The sequence below is a fragment of the Theobroma cacao genome, chromosome 7 (assembly GCF_053813885.1).
Source record: "Theobroma cacao isolate CCN51 chromosome 7, ASM5381388v1, whole genome shotgun sequence".
In the NCBI taxonomy this organism is placed as follows: Eukaryota; Viridiplantae; Streptophyta; class Magnoliopsida; order Malvales; family Malvaceae; genus Theobroma; species Theobroma cacao.
The window spans coordinates 11,112,561-11,137,865 of NC_142645.1; the positions used below are offsets into that span (position 1 = coordinate 11,112,561).

Consider the following 25,305-nt stretch of genomic DNA (forward strand, 5'->3'; position numbering starts at 1 on the left):
ATGAATAGAATTTCAATGGGTGATATATTGTATGTGTGGGATGGAAATTTCCAAAGGAGAAGGGCATGGAATTCTAGGTCCATTAAATTTGGCAAAGCAAATTATATTGACCGGGTCCGAATGTTGACGTGCCAATCAATCTTACCTAATCGGTGACCTTGAAAGAATGGATGCAACTCATATTCTCAAATACTGGATACCATATTCTTCAATACACCTCAAGACGTTTCACAACTCTTTTAGCAACCCTTGGCCGCTAAGGTTCAAAGTGGGACAACTGTTTAAGAAATCATCAACTTTGAAAAGGGATAGTTTGAAATTCGGAAAAGAGTTTAGGGTTTATTCAAAAGCTCAGGTTCGAATCCCTCTTCTTCAAAAACATTTAAGAAGAAAATTTATATTTAATTGTCACATCTTCTCTTCGAGACCTCTTTGATTTTATCATGGCAGAGCCGGATTTGAAGATCTAGATATTCCTTGACCGAAAACATGTCAATTTTTGAGTTTGTGGATTTAAGGCACAAGGACAAACACATAGCGATTATTTTATATGTCACATAGTAACAATTATGTACTAGTTGATGCTTCCAAGGGAAATCTCTATCTTGATTAAGAAACCAAATGTGAGCAGTATTTCTCTGACTGTTTCCCACTATAGTTTGAACATTTTTAAAAATCAAGTTACTCAAGCAAGAGTAGACAAATTAGCTTCATTTAAGGAGACAAAATGACAAATAGATCAGTCCTTTGATTAACAAACAAAAATCTTTTGATGTTGCTAATAATTAAGCTCAATGCCAACTAAGGTTTTCAGAAGTTGTACTTGGCCCTCGTTGCACCCATCGGACGTTTTGAGAGGAGATTATTTTATATTCGAATAAAGAAAATATAATATACTTTGATTTATCTTAAATGGGTTATTAAAGTTTTAATTATCATAAACCCGCATGGGGCTATAAGAAAGTGTGCCCTGTAAGGCAGGCCGTACAGACAAAGAAGGACCATAATGCATTAATATATGGGTGCCTCCAAGGCTCATATTTCCCTGTCATGCAACTGCTTGGAAAAGAAGTAGTAATAATGCAGAGAGTTAGGTTATTAGGGTGAAAATTGTTGTAAAATTTCATTTACCTAGAAAAGATAGATACCCCATAACAAGGAGAGAGTAGATGTAAAGCAGATTGATGGATTCTTTGTTCATTGCACTTTTCTTCATTTCTCTTTTTTCTTCATTTTTTTTTCTAAGCTCCATTATTGCCCACAGAAACCCAACCCTATCAACTATACTTTCATTCAACACAGCACCGAAATCACAAAAGAGACCACATATAAAGGCAAAGTAAATTATAAAAGGTGATCTTACTTTAATGTCAAAAAAAAAGAAGAAGAGATAATTGGATGGTTTATAATTGTTCTTGAATGCATGCTGTCATGGTAAGGACATAACAAATAGTTGAAAGAAAGGGAATATAAGAGAGAGAGAGAGAGAGAGAGAGATCATGTTTGTTTGTGCTTCCCCTCTTTTAAGGGCAACTAATTCTATATTACACCAATTGGCTTGGGTTTGTGGAGGTTTCCCTTTAACCTTTTTCTTACATTCAACTTGTTAAAGTTAATGGTTTTGTGCATTCTTCATGTGATATCCGACCTTTTGCTCTCTCACACAATGAGAATCTCAAGATCTAATTTCCCTTCTCCCCCTTTCTGTCTTTGGGAATCTCCTTCATCATCATCATCATCTCCATGAAGATGTATTATAAACAAAATCATAACTTTTGAACATGTATGGATTCCCCCCCCCCCCCCCCCCCTCTCTTCCGGTTCACTTAATGAATATGTGATAACTTATAACTCGTTTGTGAAATTTAAAAATTTTATCTCCACAATTCCAATTTTTTCTTTGTTAAACCTTATTCTTTTATCTCCTACCAAGTGTAGTGTTAATGAAATGTTTGATGTAGGGGGATGTGTTGGAGCTATCATTATTTCTTTAATTGGAAACATACCTTCCTTCTACTAAGGGGACATGCATAAGCTAAAGAGCAGTCAGCTTTAAATTAGAAAATGCCAGCAAATTTGACCGTTAGGTTTGGGAAGGAACTGCACATGTGGGGTCCCAAGAGTAGTGAAGCTACAAGGGGGTACTTGATTCTCTGTTTCTTCAGTGTAAGGGCACATTTATTCACTCCTCCAAATCTAATTATTGAACAAAATGGTGACCTTTCTTTGGGGTGGGCACACAACCCCTTAGGGCAAACGTGACTTCACTGTCAACTTTGCATGAATAATGCAAATGGGCAAAAAATAAATACCTCTGTTGGAAAATTTCAAGGGAAAATGGGCCTAAAAATGGCCAAGTGTTTTTGTACCTGCCTTTGCAATAGGTATATCAATGACACATTTCCCAATATATAGTACATTATTTATTAATTTTGTTTATTCATTTTTCTCTCCCTCTCCCTCTCTCTGATCTGATCTGATCTGATCTTTTCCATGTGCATATCTCCCACACTTGTCCCACTTTAAGACAAAGTAATATTTGACATTCATTTCCTAAATCTGTTCAGCGAAAGCATGGTGTGTTTGTGTGTGTGCGTTGGTGTGGGGATTGAAATGAATTGAATTGGATTAGGCCTGCATTTTTTTCAAGGACAATTCACTGTCAAAACAGTGATATGTTGTTGGGTTGCTTTCACCAATTTTGACATGTTTGTACACTCAAATATATATTGCCTATCTAATTGGTTTGCAGCTGCAACAACCCAAAGCATCTACATATATTGCAATAAACCACTGCCCATTTTGACATCACAGCTCACAGCTACATTGTTGTCTTTTCTCTATTTCTACCCTCTGATCCCTCTTCCTGTTGCATTTATTAGAAGAAATGTGGTGACAGTGTACTTTTATTTTCCTTTATTTATAAAACACAAAAAGATTTTTCTCTTCACTTTTCAGTATGTTACCCACTTACTAGAAAGAGAAAAAGATTTTGATGCAAAACTTACTTTTGGAAGGAGGGGATAGGGAAATAGGGTAAAAGGTTTGCATTTCTCCATTTCATTTTGAAAATAATAAAATCCATAAATGGAATTCAATCAAGTGTAAAAGTCCTTAAATTTGTTCATCCAATGATTAAAGTTGTTGATGGAAAAAGCTTAAATAATAATTTATTCTAATAAGGTTTTGGGGTTATGCAAGTTAAGAAGTGATTATGAAGGGTTGATTATATATATATATATATATATATATATATATATTTGGGAATGCCATTTAAGTAAATTATGATTACTTGATTTGTTGTTTTGCTATGATTGTAAAAAAATTATTATGAAGCAAATAAGTTATTGTACACATAAAAGAGGTTGATGTAGAATTCAGCATATGCCTGAGAAATTATAGTCCAAAAAAAAAAAAAAGAAAATTATAGTCCAAGTGTATTCCAAAGCCTAATTAATCCCACCTTGTAAGTAAAGAAACTTAATTTGGATTGCGGCCCACTCTATTTTTCGAGTTGGGCTTCATTTCTCTTGTTTGGACCCTAATCCCTTTTTAGGTTTTCATCTAACCACACAGTTGTAAAGCCCGTAAAATAGTATCAACAAGCAAATCAATAACATTTCATTTTTTTTATTTGATAAGGGGTTTCAAATTTAACTTTTTAAATAAGTATATGTATTTAACATTAAACTAAATATTTTGTGTAAGTGCATTTTATTATTTGAAGCTCGAAAATCAAGTATTTTTTATATTGCGAGTTATGATAACAACTTATTGAAATATTAAAGATTTTTTTTTACTTAATTTCAACCACTATTTCCATCTCATAAATACTTTTTGGATACTAATTCTGAAAAAACAGAAAATTAAGCAAGAAAGATTTGTTCTTTTCATTTTCACCACTTCTCCTTCAAGAATTTCATTGCAAAATCCTTTTTGAAAGATTTTTTGTTCATCTAAAAGGCATTTATAATTAGTCGATTTAGTAAAATTTTGGTCAAATATCCATGCAAAGGTACAATTAGGATACTTTAAAAATCTCTAGACAAATCTATTGTAGGGAAATTTTATTCGATTAAAACTTGAAATTTTATCTTAAAAATTTTAGGTTCGAATCTAGAGATGATTGGACAAAATAAAATTTATATGATAGAAGAGAATTGCTTCTTCTTCTTTGAATAGTTCAAAATCAATCCTTGCTTAAATTTTGCTGAAAAAAGCTAAAAAAGATTAATTATTGATAATTAATGCGATTGAAGGAGGCCGGCATTCGAAAATTTTGAGATAAATTTGAGAGCTAGAACAACAAAAAAAATGGAGATTCAATTACAGATTGTAGGCACCTAATGAAGCAAAGCATGTAACTTGTTTTTACATGGATGGTCGTTATTGATTCAGTCCTGATCATGCAGCTCCATCCATTAGGTCATTGTTTATGAATTTTCTTTTCTTGTTTTGTACGCGTTTTGGGTTTGGTTGACTCTCTTGTAAGCCCTGTCCAACAAGCTAGCTCTTCCATACAAGTACCTATCAAATCCAGCCCCTCCTCAATTTCCTAATTCTTCACTCTCTTAAGCAAATTGACTTGAACCAACACACAGTTAGATCTCAACAACATCCTCTTCGGCTCTAGTCATGGCACACTATGATCAACAACAAGCTCCTGGTAAGTTTTTCTTTGAAGAATGATTGATGTATACATGTACTTTGCTAGCTAGCTGTAAACTGATCATGGTAATCGAGATTTTTGACAGTAAGATTGATTTTGTTTGTGGTTAAAAGTTTCACAGTTGCACAATCAAACGTAGTTTCATGTCGTAGGTAAATTAAAGTAGTCTTTAATGGTGATTTGGAATGGCTAATTAAATTAAATCGGTGTTTTTGATAGCATATCCTCGACCAAGCGAGGTATATCAACCACCTCAACAATGCTATCCAGCAGAAAAGGCGGTGGAAATGCATGCTAATGCTCCGCCACCACCTGTTGGTTATCCCACTATGGGAGGAGCTGAGTACCCCCGACATGCTCCTCCTGTCCACACGCAAAGCAAAGGTGATGACTTTTGGAAAGGATGGTGAGTGGAGGTTATAATTTGGTCTCTCTTATCTCTCTACACGTTTGTATTATTCATTGTCGGGTGTGTTTCATTTTCTTCATTGATTATATATAGTTCCCAACACTTCGTTTCCTTGAATCCCATGCAGTTTTGCTGCCTTATGTTGCTGCTGTGTGTTGGATATGTGCTTTTGCTAATCAAGCCCACCCTAGATGCATGCCTAAATCTTGATAAGGCACCAAGTTTTATTTTCTCTCTTGATTTCCCATCTAGGCTACATTAATCATGCTTATAATTTCTCTACTTAATGGAGTTATTTTTGTACTATTTTTGATGTCTTATAAGGAATAAAAATATTAAGATCTTATGTACTCATTCAATCAAATACTATGCGATGTTAGATTTAACGTTAGTAATTCAAATATTAAAGACAATTTTAATGTCTCTTTTATTCGGTCTAGATGTTATTAATTTTTCCAACTTTTCGACATTCGTCATTTGATATATAATGGATAAAACGTAAGAAGCAAGAGGGATGAAATTTGAGTATATTGCGTTAGTGGATGCATTAAAATCCAACTTGAATAATTGTGTACCACAGAAGGAAAAATTAAGGTAAAGCTAGCTGGTCAAGATTTACAAAACCTTGTATTGCGAGGCAGAATAGACTATGCTCCACAAAACTTTGGCACATTAATTAACGGATTACCTAAGAGCTAATCAATTATCATTTAACTGGTTTTGAGTCATTAAGATATTAGTTTAAGAAAGCCTTCAATTGTGATTTAATTAGAAAATATTAAATAACAAATTTCCTGATCAAGAGACTTCATCTTTGAGAATAATCGAATATTTGCAAACCAGAGAGAAGGAAGGTTCGTATTTTTATTCCTCAAAGAAAAGTTGATACAAGAATCCTAGTTATTTGTAGAGAGCTGGTTGTATTAGGTATAAAATAACAGAAATTGGAGGGGATAAAATTGGGGAAGAAAAAATCTCTGCGAGTACTGTTTGTCTGTTATCACCTATTTACAGCAGTAGAATTCCATCTACCTATTTACAGCAGTGAAAGCAGTAAGTAAAGCAATAAATATAAATACCATATTTAACTAAGATAATAATCTTGTATCTAATTCTCCCCTTCAAGGTGAGTATTATGGATGTTCATAATACTAATCTTACTTAGGAAATGCTTGAAAGGTCTCAGTTGTAGTGCTTTTGTGAATAAATCAGTCAAATGCATTTTAGTAGACACATAGCAGGAAGCTATGAGACCTTTTGTACCTTTTCTCTGATGAAATGGTAGTTCATTTCTATATGCTTTTTAGTTTGTTAGTGGAATATAGGATTCCTACATATATGAAGAGCTGGTTATCACAGAACAACTTTACTGCACTAAGATGCTTAATATTAAAATCTTTCAGCAGAAATATCAACCACATAACCTCACAACACGTTGCTGCCATTGCTCGATACATAGCTTCAGTTGACCTTTTGCCACAACACTTTGTTTCTTTGCCTTTCAGCTTATAAGTGACTCACCAAGCAGCACCCATAACTCGTGACAGACCTTCTAGTATCAAGGCAACCAACCCAATCATTGCTATTGTGAGCTTGCAAATTTAAATCAGATTCAATTGATAACAAGATGCCCTGTCCTGGTACTCCTTTAAGATACTTTAAAGCTCTGAAGCCTAGTTTTTGGTTAGCCTCACTAGGCTTGTCCATGTACTGTGAAAGAACATGGACAACATAAGAAATGTCAGGCCTAGTTAATGTGAGGTACAATAATTTCCCTCTCAACTGTCTATACACTGTGCTATCAAGCAAGTGATCCTTTTTCTCAGTCTTAGAAATTTTATGTTTATAATCAATGGGTGTTGAGACCGGTTTTGCACCCAAGAGGCCAAATTCTTCTAGGATATCTAATGTGCATTTTCTCTGGCATAATAAGATACCACTGTCAAGCTCGAGCCACCTCAAGTCCAAGAAAGTATTTGAGTTTTCCTAAGTCTTTCAATTTGAATTTGGAACTTGAGTAATTCTTTACCTCATTTCTAAGTTGCATAGAGGTGCTATCAATCACTATGTCATCAACATAAACTATTAATGCAGTAAAACCTCCATTATTTGTACTCTTAGTGAATAAAGAGTAAACTGCCCTCAATTGTTGAAAACCATTTGTCAGCAAACAACAAGTGAACTTCGTGTTTCACTATCTTAATGCCTGTTTAAGTACATGGAGAGATTTACGTAATTTTCACACCAAGTGAAAATTAGATGAAAATTCTCCCTGAACTTGGTATCTCTATGGTAACTCCATAAAAACAGTCTCATTCAAGTCACCATTCAAAAAAGCATTGTTGATATCAAATTGGGGAAGATACCACCTTTTAATAGTAGTTAAAGCCAAAAAACAATCTAATTGTTGTATGCGTAGCTACTGGGCTAAACGTCTCTTGGTAATCAAAACTAGCCTTTTGATTAGAATTGTTAGCTTCCAACCTTGCTTTATATCTCACTATCAGAATTAAGCTTAACTTTGTAGACCCATTTGTATCCAATTGCATGAGAGTTAGCAGGTAAAGGCATAACTATCCAAGTCCCATTAACTCCTGGGGCATCTAACTCACATTGCATAGCCTGCCTGATGGTAATAGGTTGGTTCTTATATGTGAGATAAGGATAAGCTGAATGCTTTATGGTTAGCAGGTAAAGGCATAACTATCTAAGTCCCATTAGCTTCTACGTATGGGCGAACCCATATTCATGAGAGTGGTGTATTATATTATCTTTTTAGAGTTTTATATATTTAATAATATTATGAACCCACTAATTTTTTTGCAATTTTGTAAGAAGTGGAATCAAAAGGTAGATTTTATTAAAAAACTTATATATTAATAATATTTAAACATTCTTTTTAAAAAATAATATTTAAATATTTTCAATAAGTAGATTTATCAAAAAATAATTTATATATTAAAATTTTAAATTCTACATGGAAAGATAAAAAAATTTCTTTTTATAATTTAAGATTCTATATTAATATTTAAGATTTGTGCTTAATTGAATCTATCTGATATCCTAAACTTGTATTAGGTTGATTAAAAAGGACAAAGGCCGGTTTATATAACTGAGTTTGGGTTCGAGAGTATAATTACATACAAAAAAAATTAACATCTCATGAAGGCCATTCGAAAAATAGTACCAACTAATTATTTGTTATTATATTTTAGTCTTAAATCTTGATTTTATTTTTATTTTCCTTAACCATTATTTATTGTTTCATCACTTTATTTTTCTTTTCTTTTCCTCTCATTTTCATGGAAAATTCGTACTAAAGGAGCAAAAAGAAAATAAAGAAGCCGAACTGGATTTTAAGAAAATGGTAGATTCAACAGTCATCAATGGCGAGGCGGAGATTCAGATGGCGAAAAACTTGTACGACGCTGATGAAGTCAAACTAACCGAACTGGCAAGCAAAATCGAAGCCCTTAAGAGCTAGGAGTTGGAACAGAGCAACGAGAAGAAAGAAGCGAAGGAAAAGACGAAGAAACTGAGACTAGAAATGGATCAACTACATAACAAAGAAGAAGAAATGAGAGGAGAAATGGGATGGGTGGTAGGAGGAGAAGGTGTTCCAAGAATCGATGGCGGCGAGAGCGATTGAGCTTGAAGCCGAGGCTTGAACAATCAACATGATGTGATCACTTGGACGAGTGAAGTACAAGAGGCGAACAAGGAGGAGTCTGAGTTAGAAAGAGGACTAGAAAAGAAAAGGATTGTTGATTGAGAGAAAGAGAAAGGCGAGAGTGAGAAGAAAGAGAGGGAATTGGAGAGGAGAATAGGGGCTTTACAAGTGAGAATCGAAGAGGAAATGAGGGAAAAGATGGATGAGTTTAAGAAGCAAGTTGAGGTGGCGAAAACGAGGGGTGAATTGAAGTTGATTGATTGTGGATCTTCTATTGTAGTTCGTTGCTGTATTCTCTTGTTTGGACCCTGAACTTTTCTTAGGTTTTCGTCTAACCACAATGTTGTAAAGCCCGTACAAGAGTATCGACAAACAAATCAATAACATTTCATTTTTTTTATTTGATAAGGGGTTTCGAATTTAATTTTTTAAATAAGTATATGTATTTACCATTAAACCAAATATATTGTGTAAGAGCATTTTATTATTTGAAGTTCGAAAATCAAGTATTTGTTATATTGCGAGTTATGATAACAACTTATTGAAATATTAAAGATTTTTTTTACTTAATTTCAACCACTATTTCCATCTCATAAATGCTTTTTGGATACTAATTCTAAAAAAACAGAAAATTAAGCAAGAAAGATTTGTTCTTTTCTTTTTCACCACTTCTCCTTCAAGAATTTCATTGTAAAATCCTTTTTGCAAGATTTTTTGTTCATCTAAAAGGCATTTATAATTAGTCGATTTAGTAAAATTTTGCTCAAATATCCATGCAAAGGTACAATTAAGATGCTATAAAAATCTCTAGATAAATCTATTGTAGGAAAATTTTATTCGATTAAAACTTCAAATTTTATCTTAAAAATTTTAGGTTTGAATCTTGAGATGATCGAAGAAAATAAAATTTACGTGACAGAAGAGAATTGCTTCTTCTTCAAATAGTTCAAAATTAATCCTTACCTAAATTTTGTCAAAAAAAGTTAAAAAAGATTAATTATTGATAAGTAATGTGATTGGAGGCCGGCATTTGAAAAATTTGAGATAAATTTGAGAGCTAGAACAAAAATAAATAAAAAAGATTCAATTACAGATCGTAGGCACCTAATGAAGAAAAGCATGTAACTTGTTTTTACATGGATGGTCGTTATTGATTCAGTCCTGATCATGCAGCTCCATCCATTAGGTCATTGTTGATGAATTTTCTTTTCTTGTTTTGTACGCGTTTTGGGTTTGGTTGACTCTCTTGTAAGCCCCGTCCAACAAGCTAGCTCTTCCATACAAGTACCTATCAAATCCAGCCCCTCCTCAATTTCCTAATTCTTCACTCTCTTAAGCAAATTGACTTGAACCTACACACAGTTAGATCTCAACAACATCCTCTTCGGCTCTAGTCATGGCACACTACGATCAACAACAAGCTCCTGGTAAGAATGATTGATGTATACATGTACTTTGCTAGCTAGCTGTAAACTGATCATGGTAATTGAGATTTTTGGCAGTAAGATTGATTTTGTTTGTGGTTAAAAGTTTCACAGTTGCACAATCAAACGTAGTTTCATGTCATAGGTAAATTAAAGTAGTCTTTAATGGTGATTTGGAATGGCTAATTAAATTAAATTGGTGTTTTTGATAGCATATCCTCGACCAAGCGAGGTATATCAACCACCTCAACAATGCTATCCAGCAGAAAAGGCGGTGGAAATGCATGCCAATGCTCCGCCACCACCTGTTGGTTATCCCACAATGGGCGGAGCTGAGTACCCCCGACATGCTCCTCCTGTCCAAACGCAAAGCAAAGGTGATGACTTTTGGAAAGGATGGTGAGTGGAGGTTATAATTTGGTCTCTCTTATCTCTCTACACGTTTGTATTATTCATTGTCGGGTGTGTTTCATTTTCTTTCATTGATTATATATAGGTCCCAACACTTTGTTCCTTGAATCCCTTGCAGTTTTGCTGCCTTATGTTGCTGCTGTGTGTTGGATATGTGCTTTTGCTAATCAAGCCCACCCTAGATGCATGCCTAAATAAGGCACCAAGTTTTCTTTTCTCTCTTGATTTCCCATCTAGGTCTACTTAATGGAGTTATTTTTGTACTATTTTTGATGTCTTACAAGGAATAAAAATATTAAGACCTTATGTAGTCATTGAATCAAATACTATGTGATGGTAGATTTAACGTTCGTAATACAAATATCAAAGACAATTTTAATGTCTCTTTTATTTGTTCTAGTTGTTATTAATTTTTCCAACTTTTCGACATTCGATCATTTGATATATAATTAATGGATACAAGAAAAGAAGCAAGAGGGATGAAATTTGAGTATATTGCATTAGTAGATGCATTGAAATCCAACTTGAATAATTGTGTACCACAGAAAGAAAAATCAAGGTAAAGCTAGCCGATAATCTTCGTCAAGATTTACAAAACCTTGTATTGCGAGGCAGAATAGACTATGCTCCACAAAACTTTGGCACATTAGTTAACGGATTACCTAAGAGCTAATCAATTATCATTTAACTGGTTTTGAGTCATTAAGATAATAATCTTATATCTAATTTTCCCCTTCAAGGTGAGTATTATGGATGTTCATAATACTAATCTTACTTAGGAAATGCTTGAAAGGTCTCAGTTGTAGTGCTTTTGTGAATAAATCAGTCAAATGCATTTTAGTAGACACATAGCAGGAAGCTATGAGACCTTTTGTACCTTTTTCTCTGATGAAATGGTAATTCATTTCTATATGCTTATTAGTTTGTTAATGGAATATAGGATTCCTACATATATGAAGAGCTGGTTATCACAGAACAACTTTACTGCACTAAGATGCTCAATATGAACATCTTTCAGCAGAAATATCAGCCACATAACCTCACAACACGTTGCTGCCATTGCTCGATTCTTAGCTTCAGTTGACCTTTTGCCACAACACTTTGTTTCTTTGCCTTTCAGCTTATAAGTGACTCACCAAGCAGCACCCATAACTCGTGACAGACCTTCTAGTATCAAGGCAACCAACCCAATCATTGCTATTGTAACCTTGCAAATTTAAATCAGATTCAATTGATAACAAGATGCCCTGTCCTGGTACTCCTTTAAGATACTTTAAAACTCTGAAGCCTACTTTTAGATTAGCCTCACTAGGCTTGTCCATGTAGTGTGCAAGAACATGGACAACATAAGAAATGTCAGGCCTAGTTAATGTGAGGTACAATAATTTCCCTATCAACTGTCTATACACTGCATGTGCTATCATGCAAGTGATCTTTTGTCTCAGTCTTAGAATTTTATGTTTATAATCAATGGGTGTTGAGACCGGTTTTGCACCCAAAAGGCCAAATTCTTGTAGGATATCTAATGTGCATTTTCTATGGCGTAATAAGATACCACTGTCAAGCTCGAGCCACCTCAAGGCCAGGAAAGTATTTGAGTTTTCCTAAGTCTTTCAATTTGAATTTGGAGCTTGAGTAATTCTTTTCCTCATTTCTAAGTTGCATAGAAGTGCTACCAATCACTATGTCATCAACATAAACTATTAATGCAATAAAACCTCCATTTTTTGTACTCTTAGTGAATAAAGAGTAAACTGCCCTCAATTGTTGAAAACCATTTGTCAGCAAACAACTAGTGAACTTTGAGTTTCATTATCTTGATGCCTGTTTAAGTACATAGTGAGATTTATGTAATTTTCACACCAAGTGAACACTAGATGAAAATTCTTCCTGAACTTGTTATCTCTATGGTAACTCCATAGAAACAGTCTCATTCAAGTCACCATTCAAAAAAGCATTGTTAATATCAAGTTGGGTGAGATACCACCTTTTAATAGTAGTTAAAGCCAAAAAACAATCTATTTGTTGTATGCATAGCTACTGGGCTAAACGTCTCCTGGTAATCAAAACTAGCCTTTTGATTATAATTGTTAGCTTCCAACCTTGCTTTATATCTCACTATCAGAATTAAGCTTAACTTTGTAGACCCATTTGTATTCAATTGCATGAGAATTAGCAGGTAAACGCATAGCTATCCAAGTCCCGTCAGCTTTTGGGGCATCTAACTCACATTGCATAGCCTGCTTGATGTAATAGGTTGGTTCTTGTATGTGAGATAAGGATAAGCTGAATGCTTTATGGTTAGCAGGTAAAGGCATAATTATCTAAGTCCCATTAGCTTCTACGCATGGGCGAACCCATATTCATGAGAGTGGTGTCAAATGACACCACTCAATTAAAAAAAATATTTATTTATTATATTATCTATTTAGAGTTTTATATATTTAATAATATTATGTACTCACTAATTTTTTTACAATTTTGTAAGAAGTGGAATCAAAAGGTAGATTTTATTAAAAAAATTATATATTAATAATATTTAAATATTTTTTTTAAAAATAATATTTAAATATTTTTTAAAAAATAATATTTAAATATTTTTTTAAAAATAATATTTAAATATTATCAACAAGTAAATTTATCAAAAAATAATTTATATATCAATATTTAAATTCTTCATGAAAAGATAAAAAAATTTCCTTTTATAATTTAAAATTCTATATTAATATTTAAGATTTGCGCCTAATCGAATCTATCTGAGATCCTAAACTTGTATTAGGTTGATTAAAAAGAACAAAAGCCAATCCACGTAACTGAGTTTGGGTTCGAGAGTATAATTGCATACGAAAAAAATTAACATATCATGAAATCCGTTCAAAAAATAGTACCAACTAATTATTTGTTATTATATTTTAGTCTTAAATCTTGATTTTATTTTTATTTTCTTTAACCATTATTTATTGTTTCATCACTTTATTTTTCTTTTCTTTTCCTCTTATTTTCATGGAAAATTCGTACTAAAGGAGCAAAAAGAAAATAAAGAAGCCGAACTGGGTATTAAGAAAATGGTAGATTCAACGGTCATCAATGGCGAGGCGGAGATTCAGAGGGCGAAAAACTTGTACGACGCTGATGAAGTCAAACTAACCAAACTGGCAAGCAAAATCGAAGCTCTTAAGAGCTAGGAGTTGGAACAGAGCAACGAGAAGAAAGAAGCGAAGGAAAAGACGAAGAAACTGAGACTAGAAATGGATCAACTACATAACAAGGAAGAAGAAATAAGAGGATAAATGGGATGAGTGGTAGGAGGAGAAGGTGTTCCAAGAATCGATGGTGGCGAGAGCGATTGAGCTTGAAGCCGAGGCTTGAACAATCAACATGATGTGATAACTTGGATGAGTGAAGTACAAGAGGCGAATAAGCAGGCTTCAACTACGATGGAATTTTATTTGCAGGGGAAGTGGCTTCGGGAATATGGATAAATTTATTTGAGACTAGTGATTCTTCGAGGGGGATTATTTTAAAGGGAATTTAGCTTTGTATAGTCATATTTTCTCTATGAGCAAAATGTATAGTCTTTGGCCCTGTGACTCTGTGTTTTGCTTGCTTAGTATTACAAACTCAAGATCTTTTGTTCTGATCCAGCAAAAGTATTGGAGAAATATGCCCATTCATGTTTGCTGTTGGCAGGAGAGGATTTGTGTATTTTTTTTTTTTTTATACTTTGAGAGAAGGAGATTCGAGTTTTGCTAATTAACGAGTCAAATATTCAAACATATAAAATCGAAAAAGATGTTAGAGAAAGTCCCATCATTGGATTAATAAATTGTCTCAAAAGGAGGAACCATCCACCTTAATAAATTTATAGCATAGGATGACATAAGAAGGGACCATTATAAAGGCTTTAACATGTTTAACAGATTGTTGGCAAGGAGAAATTTCAGCAATACCAAAACAAATTATTTAATTTATTACAATTTGGCTTTGATTTAATCAAGGGTGTTCAAATCTTTTTTGCGCATAGTAAACACTTCAAGTTGGATAGCCCAATATAATGACATGGATTTATCTTTTCTTTTCCAGACAAGGAACAAGTAAAATAAGACCAAAAAAATGGCTAGGAAAAAGTAATTAGAAAAATAAAAATCTCTAAAATCTAGTCAATTTCATAGAGCAAATCTCTATGAAGCAACTTTGGATAAATTAAGTCAGATATATAGCCTACTAAAATTACTATTAGACATTATATTCATCATGTCATGACTAATCTTCACTCCCTGACTTTGGTTTCTCCTCAGAATAATTCTTGACTTGTTTATCATCTCCTCTGGCTGATTCCTCGTCTTCTTCTTCTTCTTCTTCTTCAACCTGCCAATGAATGCAAAGAAATCAACCATGAAATTGAATTATATATGCATAACAAATGTCCCATTATATTTAGATTTATTTTTTATCCATGCATACATATATATACTTTATATAACTTCAACCTTTTTTTTTCTCAGCAAATATAACTTCAACTTATTATATACATACTCCGAAAAAAAAAAAAACGTTGGAAATTTATATAGAAAATTAGAGATAAATGCCCTTAAGCTATCAAAATCACGTCAACATAATTTCAAATTTTTTTATGGCTTCTTGTAGAAATACATAAACTAAAAAATTTTAAATAAATAAAAACAAACATATATAACTAAAATCTAAGCACAAGTTGACTATGGACAAGATAAAAACTAGGGCGAAAAATTACAAATTCAAAAAGAAATTAAGAAGTATATATTGACATAAATATACTTATACCTCATCATAAACAAGTGAGTCCACAGTAACTTGGTTCCAATTGACACTAGCCATATTTCCCTCCTGCTCCTGGCCAAGAGCATCATTCTTGGAGTTGATACTCTCATTTGCAACTTCCTTTCCCTCGCATGGCTCATCTGTTTTTTTCATGCGATTGTAATTATCAGCCTTTGGGGTACCCATGCAAGAGCAACCCCCAAAACTCTTAAGAGCACCTAACATTTTGCTTGTAAACCCCATGGTTGATGTAGTTCTCAAAACCCTATAAAATACTTGCTTTGTTGAAGAAGACGGCAACATGGTCTTGGTTTATACGAAAGTAGGGAATTTATAGAGGTGGATTCTAGGGTTTTCTTTTTCCCCCTACTCATTATTACTTAGTTGATTGGTGAAGAGTTATTTATGGAAATGGTGTTCTTAATTGTAAAGTATAGCTTCATAAATGTCGATTCAAAGCAAAATAAATAATATGGAATGATTACAGACTGTAAAATTTGATTGCATACCGATTTTCTGGTCCATCAAATCCGATTCATTATTATTATTATTATTAAGATATGAAATTTTGACTTTTTTTTTTATCGCAATTACATATATGAGTAAAAAAGATAGATTCTATTTAAACAACTTTTAATATATATGACCAAATGCATTTATTAGAAAAAATCAAAATTAATTAAAAAAAACAAAATAAAATTATATCACAGACGAGACTGGAATCTGAAATCTTAAATTAAGTTTATATTTCAACAAATCATTTTCTTATTATTGACAAGAAGCTAAAAGAGATTATATGAGCATTTATACATTTATAATAGTTCGATCTCTTTGATCGTACATCTCATACTTTCAATGGTGGTCTTACAAATAAAATACAAGTGTCTGTAAAGAAGAATGTCTTTTTATTACCTTTAAAAAAAAAAAATGTCTTTCTATTTCAAGTTTTAATTGTTTCAATCATTGATCACTTGACATAGGCAATTACTTAGTTACTGAATCAAATCAATTAATATTTTACATATTAATTTGTAGATTACCTCATGAATTATTAAATCTCATCCTTTCATTTGTATAAACACTTAGCACTATACGGATCAGTGTTGGAACTTTGGGTATTTTAATAAAAACATAAAATGCCTTATTTGGGTTCTATGTGTGGACTAAAATTATCCCCAAGTTTGACAAGGTCAAAACAGTTGTTGGAAGATAATTAAGCCTAATTAATATGGGCATTTACCCCTTTCGAAAGGTTACAATACAATCATGTACATACATATATATATGCATGGCACATAGAAAAAGTATAAAATTTGTAGCTTATCAAATTCAAATTAAAGACTATCTTATATGTGAAATTTGAAAATGTCTAAAATTAAAAAATGTATAAAAATTACGCAAATGATCAAATCTTTCTAAATTACTGCTATAAATTTTATTTTATTTTTCTAATTTTACCATAATTGGTTTGAACATATGTTTTTCAATATTTTCAAAACCATACATATCCCTATTGTCTCCATTAATTTAATTATAATCTCTTATCATTAAACTCTTTCTAAAGTAAATCGTTATTTGTTTTCATTTCATTTTCATAAATCTTTGGGCTCATTTTAAGATCAATTTTAGTGTTTTGGTAGCTAGCTAGCTAGCTAGCTGGAACCTTAATTAATTTCAATTCATGTACTAAAGCTTCACGACGTGATTCTTAATTTAAATGTTGAACTATTTTTTAATGTTTAAGCTATATTTATTTTTAGAATCAAACATTTTTTTATTTTTTTCCTAATTTTTTAATTTCAACTAAATTTTTTTGTTTATTTTAAACTCAAAATGAGACATATTTTTCATTTAAAAAATAATCTCCATCTTTTTTTGAAATTCTAGAAATCAATCAAACAAGTATACAAGACTTTCTTTTTTTGAAAGAGAGATTTGCTATATATATATATAAAAAAGGTTAAAAAGCCTCAAATAGAAAGAAACAGAGGAGACAGAGCTCCACCTCACAGGAAATAAACAAAATTGTCCAAAAACACAAACCAAAGGGCAAAACAATTGCCAAAAGGAAAAAACAACACAAAGGGAAACCCAAAAGAAAAGAAAGAAAAAAAATCCAATCACCAACGGCGCAATCATTGAACAATCAACAAAAAGCCATATCAACCAAACTCAAGATCTTGAGGTTCCAGCACAAGCAGAGTCCACAATCTCAAAGCAGAAATCTCAGAATCACTAATCACAATGCAAATAAATCCCAGCAATGGCATCAAGATAAAGACCAAAGAGACGAGGTCCGCAGCAAATCTTGCAGCCAGGCACAACCATCAATCAGAGTAGAAGCTGCCAAAAATAACGGAAGACCAACACCTATGGAAACCAAAAGAACCAGCATCAACAGAAGTGGTGGAACAAAGAAACTAATCGAACCAGAAAAGGCAACCCCAGTAGAAACAAAGCAAGAAGAACACAATCACCATCAAAGAGATCACAGCAAAAATACACGGGTAACAGTCAGAAATTCAGAACTGAGCAATAAAATCAGCAATGAAAGAATTAAGACATAACCATAAACAGATCACCAGTCCTGCCCACTCCTTCTTTAGCGAGCATATCGGCAATATTATTCCCAGATCTTGGATAACGAACAATATTCCATTTCCCAACTTTAGTTTTAAACTTAATCAATCTGCTGAATAATATACTTGAACCTCCATGGAGTTTCTTTGGGAAACTTGGTCCATCGGACTGCATTAGTGGACTCACTTTCAATAATTAACTCAAAATTGTTAACTCAATTGGAGGCAGTAAATAAAAGAAAAGCTTCACTAACAGCTTTAATCCCAGCCAGTAGATTTTGAGAATTGAATTTTAATTCCACCATAAGCATCCCTAAGGACCCCCTCCTATTCCAGTTTTGTCCGGACAACCTCTAGCCGCCCCATCGGCATTGAATTTCAGCTGACCCTACTCAGGTGGTGAATGACTTATTGCTATAAAACCAAACATGGGAAACCTGAATAAATCCAGAACTGAAAGTTGCTGTTCTTCCCATTTTGCTTTAATCCATCAAGCAATTCTAGTATTGACCATATCGATGAGTTGAGTTCTGTCCCATTGTTTGCCATTGAATACCATGTCGTTTCTAAACAGCCACAAAGACCACAAAATACCAAAGAATGCCATTCTCCAAGTTATGAAAAGCTCCTTATTGTGATTCACCCCAATCCACGCACAGAAGAAATCCTACGCATTTCCTTTTGAAAACCCCCCACCCTTGCAACTATGTAACCCATATATTCCAACTCTTGTTGCATGTGAAAAACAAATGGTTAATGGTTTCTTAATTTTTACAGCAAAACAAGCAGTAAGCAGAGGTTGAAGCGATCATACATGTCTTCACAAATTCTGCCCTAACAGCCAGTTTGCCTTTTAAAACTAACCAACAAAGCATCTCAACTTTCAGAGGAGCTAAGCCCTCCCAAACTGCATTCCAATTAGCATTATCAGCATTGTTCCCGGCCACACACGCCCTATAAAAATTCTTAACAGAGTAGACGCCATTTGTGGACCCTTTCCAAATGAATTTGTCTTTTTCACTGTTATCAACCAATATATCGTTGATTTTTGTATTGAGAGTTTCCCATTGTTTTGTTTCCCAGTCGAAAAGCCTTTTCTTGAGTTTGATTTCCCATAACCATTTGTTATTCAACCACTTCCCGAATTCAGAGACAGTACCTGACTTGTTGATTGAAAGAGCATAAATTCGTGGAAAGGTGATTTTGAGTGGCACCTCCTCCATCCAGCCATCATGCCAGAAACAGATATTAAGACCGTTTCCAAAAAAAAAAAAAAAAAACCATACCCACAGAAACTGAGTTAAAAAAACAGTTACTTGGGGAAAGGGGCCAGTGATGTTTTGCCAAGTGTTTGAAACTCTCTTATTTTCACTCACACATGGGATAAGCTCAGTAGGATTGTAACCGTTTTCTTCAGCTATAATACTCCTCCACCAAGCGTCTGACTAGATACGAAATGCCAAATCCATTTATTAAGTAACGCCCTGTTTTTTATCCCGAGATCAGAGATGCCAAGACCACCACATTCCTTAAGTTTACAGACATTCTCTCAATTAACTAAGTGCATTTTCCGTTTCCCATTAGTTCCACCCCAAGGTATACAAGACTTAATTATCTTAATTTTACATTAAGAAAAATTTGCAGGCTTTGTTTTTCCTTGGGGCTGCTTTTGCTGCTTGGCGATCTCTTTCTTTGGTGGCTGTTGTTGCATTTGGAGGCATTCTGATGAAAGGGACTTCTGTGAGCTCATTACAATGACGAGTGACGGGGGACAAATATGTTTGTTGTCCAATCTTTGTGGTTCTTTTGAGGTTTTCGTTTTCTTTGTTGATCTGTCTGGACTTGGTTCTGTCTTTAGGACAATTTTGCGGTCAAATGCTGCTGGCTAAGTTTTTTGCTTTTCTGGAGTTGCTCAAAGCATGTTTTTGGCTTGATTTCTAATGCTTTGAATGGCCAATCTTTACTATTGTATTTTCTACTTTGAATCATTTAGTGTCGATACATGTGACAGTACTTTTCGGCTAATTTCTTAGGTGTTTTTAAATGCAGGATTAGGATTTTGTGGAGATGCTTGCTGCCAATCTTCTGTTGTGCAGTGTTGAGAGTGTTTTGATGATTTCCCATGCCAGATCTTTTATGTCAGATAAAGTTTTCTGCCAATCAAGTTAAAAACTCGTATGACATACTGGTAATTAATGATGAATAAAATTAGGTTTTTTTTAAAAAAAAAAAAAACTCGAATTAATCAAATTAAAGTATACAAGTCTAAAAGATTGATAGGCAATGATAGTTTCCAAATATTAATATCCAATTAAATACACAACAATAATGTTCTTTCAAGGAATTCAAAAAATTAATTAATTAATTGCATCACCGCTCCTTCAAATATAAAAAGCATGCAGAGAGGCTAAAGACTTTTGATTTGTATAGGAAGTTGTTCTTCCCTGCTCTTTCTAGTTTAATGAAATGAATCTATTCTCTCCTTTTCAAAAAAAAAAAAAAAAATGAATGACTGCTTCGTTTGTGAGGAGCATTGGGAAGGTTATGAAATTAAGTAATAAGTAACCTTCCTTTTTTAATGGAAATAAACCGTGCCTTATGAAAAAAAAAAGTCTCTATGTTAAAAGGGTTGCAAGAGTCTGCTGGTGATCATGAACGCCAAGGGGTCCATTCCAAAATCTAAAATCTAAAATTAAGAGATAAATATTAATGTATAAATTCTAAAATCTAACAATTTTAGGATTTAGATGAATTTGAGAAATAATAGATAGGATCGGAGAAGGCATTGTTTATTTGATCCTATATTCTTTTTTTTTTGGTATTTTTTATACTTTTTCAATTGTAAAAAAATAACCTTAATTTTAATTTTACAAAAAATTAATCTCAAACAAAATTGGTGTCTACAACTTCATATTTCTAGGCTGTGGAAAGCATCTCAAGTGATGCTGTTAAAGCGGCAAATCATCCATATTTAGTACCATGCAGCTTAAAAAGATGGGTCTTACCGCTTGAAAGATTGAAAGTCCAAATGGGGAGATGGGAGATCAAGCATGCATGTATTGAGAGAAACAAAATAAGAAGCGACAAGCTCGCAAAGGAGGCTGAGCGGAGACAACATGAGCTTCTGAATGTCTATACAAATAATTCTCTTCTGGTGCAGGGGACGCTACTGGCTGCTGATCCACCACTGATAGCTATGGAAGTGGGAGTCCTGCTGCCGCTGCAGGTAAAACCCGAGAAGGAGTTTTTAGGTGGAATCAGGTATTGTGAAAGTTTTGTTTACTCTGTTTAGAGGCATGGAATGCTGTTGCTGCATGTTTAAAAATTGTATGCCGCGGAAGGGCTACTTTTACATTACACTTGTGTACAGAAATCTTTGGTTTTGTTGAAGTATAGTGTCAATGGCCGAGTCAGGGATCCTTTTGTAAAGATGCAGTGTGTATAAGGGGATATTTTGCTTCTTATGGTTTGCCTGCTGTGATTTCGAGAGGGCATGCCCAGATTTCTCGTATGGATATTTTTCAAAAATAGATTGAAGAACACTTACAACTCCATAAGATAAGAAGTTGTTTTTCCCTTCATCCAAAAAAAAAAAAAAAAACAAGTTTGAATTATTTTTGTTCATTATCAGGAAAAAAAAAAGCGAAAACCCCACGAAACTTCGAAACTTTCCCACTAAACCAGCTGACTATTATGCGCCATGGAGGGCACCCTTCCACCTCTTCTTTCTCCTTCTCCATCACCCGCCCTAAACTCCACCATCACCGCCGGTAGCGACCACCCAATGCTCGTTTATGTTTTCTTATTCCTTTTTCTGCCATGCGCTGGCGCGAGCGCGGTTTTTATTGTTTACATCTGTCTTTTATGGTGCGTTATGAATTTTCGGACTGGTAATTCGGGGTTGTCATCGGTTAAGCAGGCGGCTAAGAAAGGGTTATCTGTTTCGGAGCTTGAGAAGCTGCCCAACGTAACAGGGAAAGAGCTTGTCTTGGGGACTGAGTGTGCGGTCTGTCTCGATGAGATTGAGGCTGAGCAGCCTGCTAGAATGGTCCCCGGCTGTAATCACGGGTTTCATCTGCAATGCGCTGATACTTGGCTTTCTAAGCATTCGGTTTGTCCAGTTTGTAGGGCCAAGCTTGAGCCTCATCAGCTCTTCGATGCTTCTGATGAGAATCCCTGCTAAGCATTAACAGTATAAAGTTCAGTTTTTGGTGTTTGTATTTAAGAGCTTTCCTAGGAAGAGATCGAAGACAGATGTTCATCTCAGTTATTTCACTTTCATGCTTGTATTGGGATTCTTTCTTTTTCTTCTTTTGGTACTATTTTGTCAGTTAATTTTTTTTTTCAAAAAAAAAAAATATCCACAAAAGAAGTTGTTTGTGTCGAATTAGAATATTGGCCTTTATATATAACAACAAACATATAAAAGAATAAAGGAGACCGAACCTAATCAAATTGTTACCTTCCTTTGCGCAGCCTGACCTAAACCCAAAACCCTAAATTCTACTGAGAAACATCTAACAATCCCCCAATTCCTCCTCCTTGGGTAATTAAACAACCACCACATCAGGCTCAGTTTTGATATCGCCTACTAAATTCCCCTTTCGGTCGCAATAAAAAAGAAGAAAACGGGTTCAAGGAGAAAGAAAACAACCGGGGCATCTTCTTCCAGCTCCCCCGGGGCTTGCTACGATGCCGGATTGGCAGCTGAAACGCCAGAGGGTCGACGAAGCGTGCGGAGCTGCTCCTCAAACGTGAGTCGTAAAAGAAAGTTGCATGAAATTCATTCTCCGGAATCTGGTCCAACGAAGAAGCAGAAAGGCAAAGAGAAAGTAATCGATGAATCCTACCCTAAAGCTGCTAGTGGTTCTTCTAAAGGTCTTGGGTTATGTAAAATTTGCATGGAAGAAAAACCAACTTCAATGATGCTTAGGAGGAATCGATGCGACCACTCTTTCTGCTTTGATTGTACTCGCCAGCATATCGCGACGAAGATGAAGGAAAATATAATAAAGATTCAGTGTCCAGTGTGGAATTGTGGAACTTTGATAACTCCTAAACAATGCAAATCCATCCTGCCAGGGGAAGTGATTTCTAGATGGAAAGATGCCTTGCATTGCTCTCGAACCCCTCCAGTTCTGGAATTTGATTGTCCTTCCGAGGATTGCCCATTTAGGTTAACAGATGATGGGAAGGCTATTGATGTGATAGAATTTCAGTGCCCTGAATGCCTTGTAAAAATCTGTGCTGAGTGTAAAGGTTTCAGCCATGAAGATTTGGATTGTGATGAATATAAGGAATTGGTAAACTGTGAGATAGAGGAAGAAGAATATTATTATTTAGCACTGCTGAAGCTTTCTAAGAAGGAAAATTGGAAGAGATGTCCAAATTGCAACAACTTTGCTGGAAAGACGACAGAGGGATCTAACAAAGTAGAATGCGGGTGAGTTGCTTTTAATTTCTTTCCTATTTCTTTAGTGTGCACAATGCTATTAATTCTTTACCTTTAGATGTTAGAATAATTTTCAGTGATGTCTAGAGATATTATATGATGAAAATTCCAGAACAAGGGTGTACAAGACTTGATTAATCATGATTTTAGAAACGCATAATTGTTGCTGTTGTAAATTTTTCCTACCAACAAATCTGCTGCCCAACACAAGAAACTAACCTGGCTTTTAGACCTCTAAATCAAACCAGGCATGTTTTGGTGGTATCAGAAGAATTCATGCTTCATATATTGTTCAGTATTCATACTCAACAACAATTCCCCATAACAAGGGGAGTGAGATCAGATTGTAGCTGTCTATTTTACTTTTCTAATGTATTGGAAGGGAAAAGATTGAAAATAACAATGAAGTTTCTAAAGCTGTAACTATTGAACCGAAGCTTATAGTCGGCCAATTGAAATCTTCTGTTCTACAGTTGAAGTTTCTAAGCTGAAATCTTCTATCCTATATATACAACTTGGCTGACCATAAGCTTAATTAGCCTAACAGAAGTGTGGTTATAAGCTAAGCTTTCAAAGCTTTTTATAATATGAAGACTTGAAAGGAAGTTTGCATGGTCATATTATAGATGCATTTCAATGATTCTCCTTAGTTTGTTCACTGCTAAACTGTAAACTAAGCATTAGAATAGAAAAGTGTTGTTATTGTACTTTCCATGTTTATTTTGCTGTTTATTGAGTCAACAATCAGCTCTTTCTTTGTCTCATCTTAACCAATTGGAACATTTCTTTTTTCTTTACTGTTGTTGTGTAGGTGTACTTACAAGTTCTGCTATGACTGCGAATCAGAATGGAGCCGAGGACACTCCTGTTTTGACCCTTCCAGGCTTGTGGGATAACAGCAACAGCAGAGCTAGTTCAATCCTCTTCAGCTGTCTTCAGAAACTCATTAACTAATTATAATCTGACACTACAATTCTTTAACCTATCTCAGCTGGAAAAGTACTGTAATTTCATATATTGAGTTAAGTATGCATAAGAAATATTTTGGAAATGGGCACTCCCATGTTTTAGGGATACTTGCTTTATATATTTTGGGTGAGATTCCATTCATATTCATTCGCAAATGCATGTAAATGATTGCAATAGTTATATCAAATAATATTTGTCTATATATAAAATTACTTGTATATATACATAGAGAATAATTTAATATTTTAGTGTCAACTAATTTATTTATTTTTATTCTTTGTTGTATGTTAACTCGATTTGTCAAAAATAACCAATACATCTTTGGTTGAGTATTCATTAAATAAGTCGAAACCGTCCTATATTGCCTTTTTGAGTTTATTTTTCATTCTTTTTATTTCTAAATTTTTTAATTAATTTGACACATGCATATATTGTTTATAATAATTGAATTCCATGATAAAATGGATTATCATTATTGTTTAAAATTATAACGAAAGAAAACAATTATTACTTTTTTTTAAAAAAAAACATATATCGTATATTAGTTTATGATAATTGATAAGATTACATTAATGTGGATTCAAATTTACTATCATAAGTTACCAGACTGCAAACTCACTACGGTATTACAATTTTCACTCAATGTATTAGTTGTTTGGTTTGGATGAAAAGAACAATATTTCAGTCCTTTTACTATTCATGATGGGTTGGAGTATGTAGGATTTAATTAGTGGTTATCTAATTATTTGTCATTGAGTTAATTAATTATAATAAAAATCAATTATCTAAGATAAAAAATAGTGTAAAATCCTTATAATTATTAGAGAGCAGAAACTAATTCTTATATTATATTTAATTTGTACCTGTCGCCTAAGGCAATTATCCTACATGTGTATAACAAGCCTTTATCTTAACAAATAAA

At 33.8% G+C, this 25,305-nt stretch overlaps 3 protein-coding genes and 1 pseudogene across 5 annotated transcripts; all 4 read left to right on the top strand.

Annotated features, from left to right (window-relative positions):
* The first annotated feature begins 4,451 nt into the window (after window positions 1-4,451).
* On the top strand, window positions 4,452-9,148 carry LOC18594577 (protein CYSTEINE-RICH TRANSMEMBRANE MODULE 9-like). 2 transcript variants are annotated; one of them, XM_088807853.1, is made up of 3 exons: window positions 4,452-4,666; window positions 4,889-5,075; window positions 8,401-9,148. In XM_088807853.1, exons 1-3 carry the CDS (start codon window positions 4,636-4,638, stop codon window positions 8,447-8,449), a joined length of 267 nt encoding a protein of 88 aa, XP_088663979.1. In that variant the 5' UTR covers window positions 4,452-4,635; the 3' UTR covers window positions 8,450-9,148. The 2 variants fall into 2 exon arrangements, with proteins under 2 accessions (XP_088663979.1, XP_017980072.1); XM_018124583.2 differs by lacking the exon at window positions 8,401-9,148 and adding an exon at window positions 5,206-5,500 and having other exon boundaries at window positions 4,491-4,666.
* An 854-nt stretch (window positions 9,149-10,002) lies between these two features.
* LOC108662861 (protein CYSTEINE-RICH TRANSMEMBRANE MODULE 9-like) lies at window positions 10,003-10,973 on the top strand. 2 transcript variants are annotated; one of them, XM_088808420.1, is made up of 3 exons: window positions 10,003-10,175; window positions 10,385-10,571; window positions 10,669-10,973. In XM_088808420.1, the coding sequence occupies exons 1-3, from the start codon at window positions 10,145-10,147 to the stop codon at window positions 10,688-10,690; spliced, it is 240 nt and encodes a 79-aa protein (XP_088664546.1). In that variant the 5' UTR covers window positions 10,003-10,144; the 3' UTR covers window positions 10,691-10,973. The 2 variants fall into 2 exon arrangements, with proteins under 2 accessions (XP_088664546.1, XP_017980073.1); XM_018124584.2 differs by having other exon boundaries at window positions 10,020-10,175; window positions 10,702-10,973.
* A 10,664-nt stretch (window positions 10,974-21,637) lies between these two features.
* Window positions 21,638-22,145, top strand: LOC18594582 (E3 ubiquitin-protein ligase ATL23 pseudogene; annotated as a pseudogene).
* Window positions 22,146-22,654: 509 nt separating this feature from the next.
* On the top strand, window positions 22,655-24,310 carry LOC18594583 (E3 ubiquitin-protein ligase RSL1-like). The gene is made up of 3 exons (XM_018124346.1): window positions 22,655-22,716; window positions 22,896-23,405; window positions 24,226-24,310. Exons 1-3 carry the CDS (start codon window positions 22,655-22,657, stop codon window positions 24,308-24,310), a joined length of 657 nt encoding a protein of 218 aa, XP_017979835.1.
* Window positions 24,311-25,305: the final 995 nt, after the last annotated feature.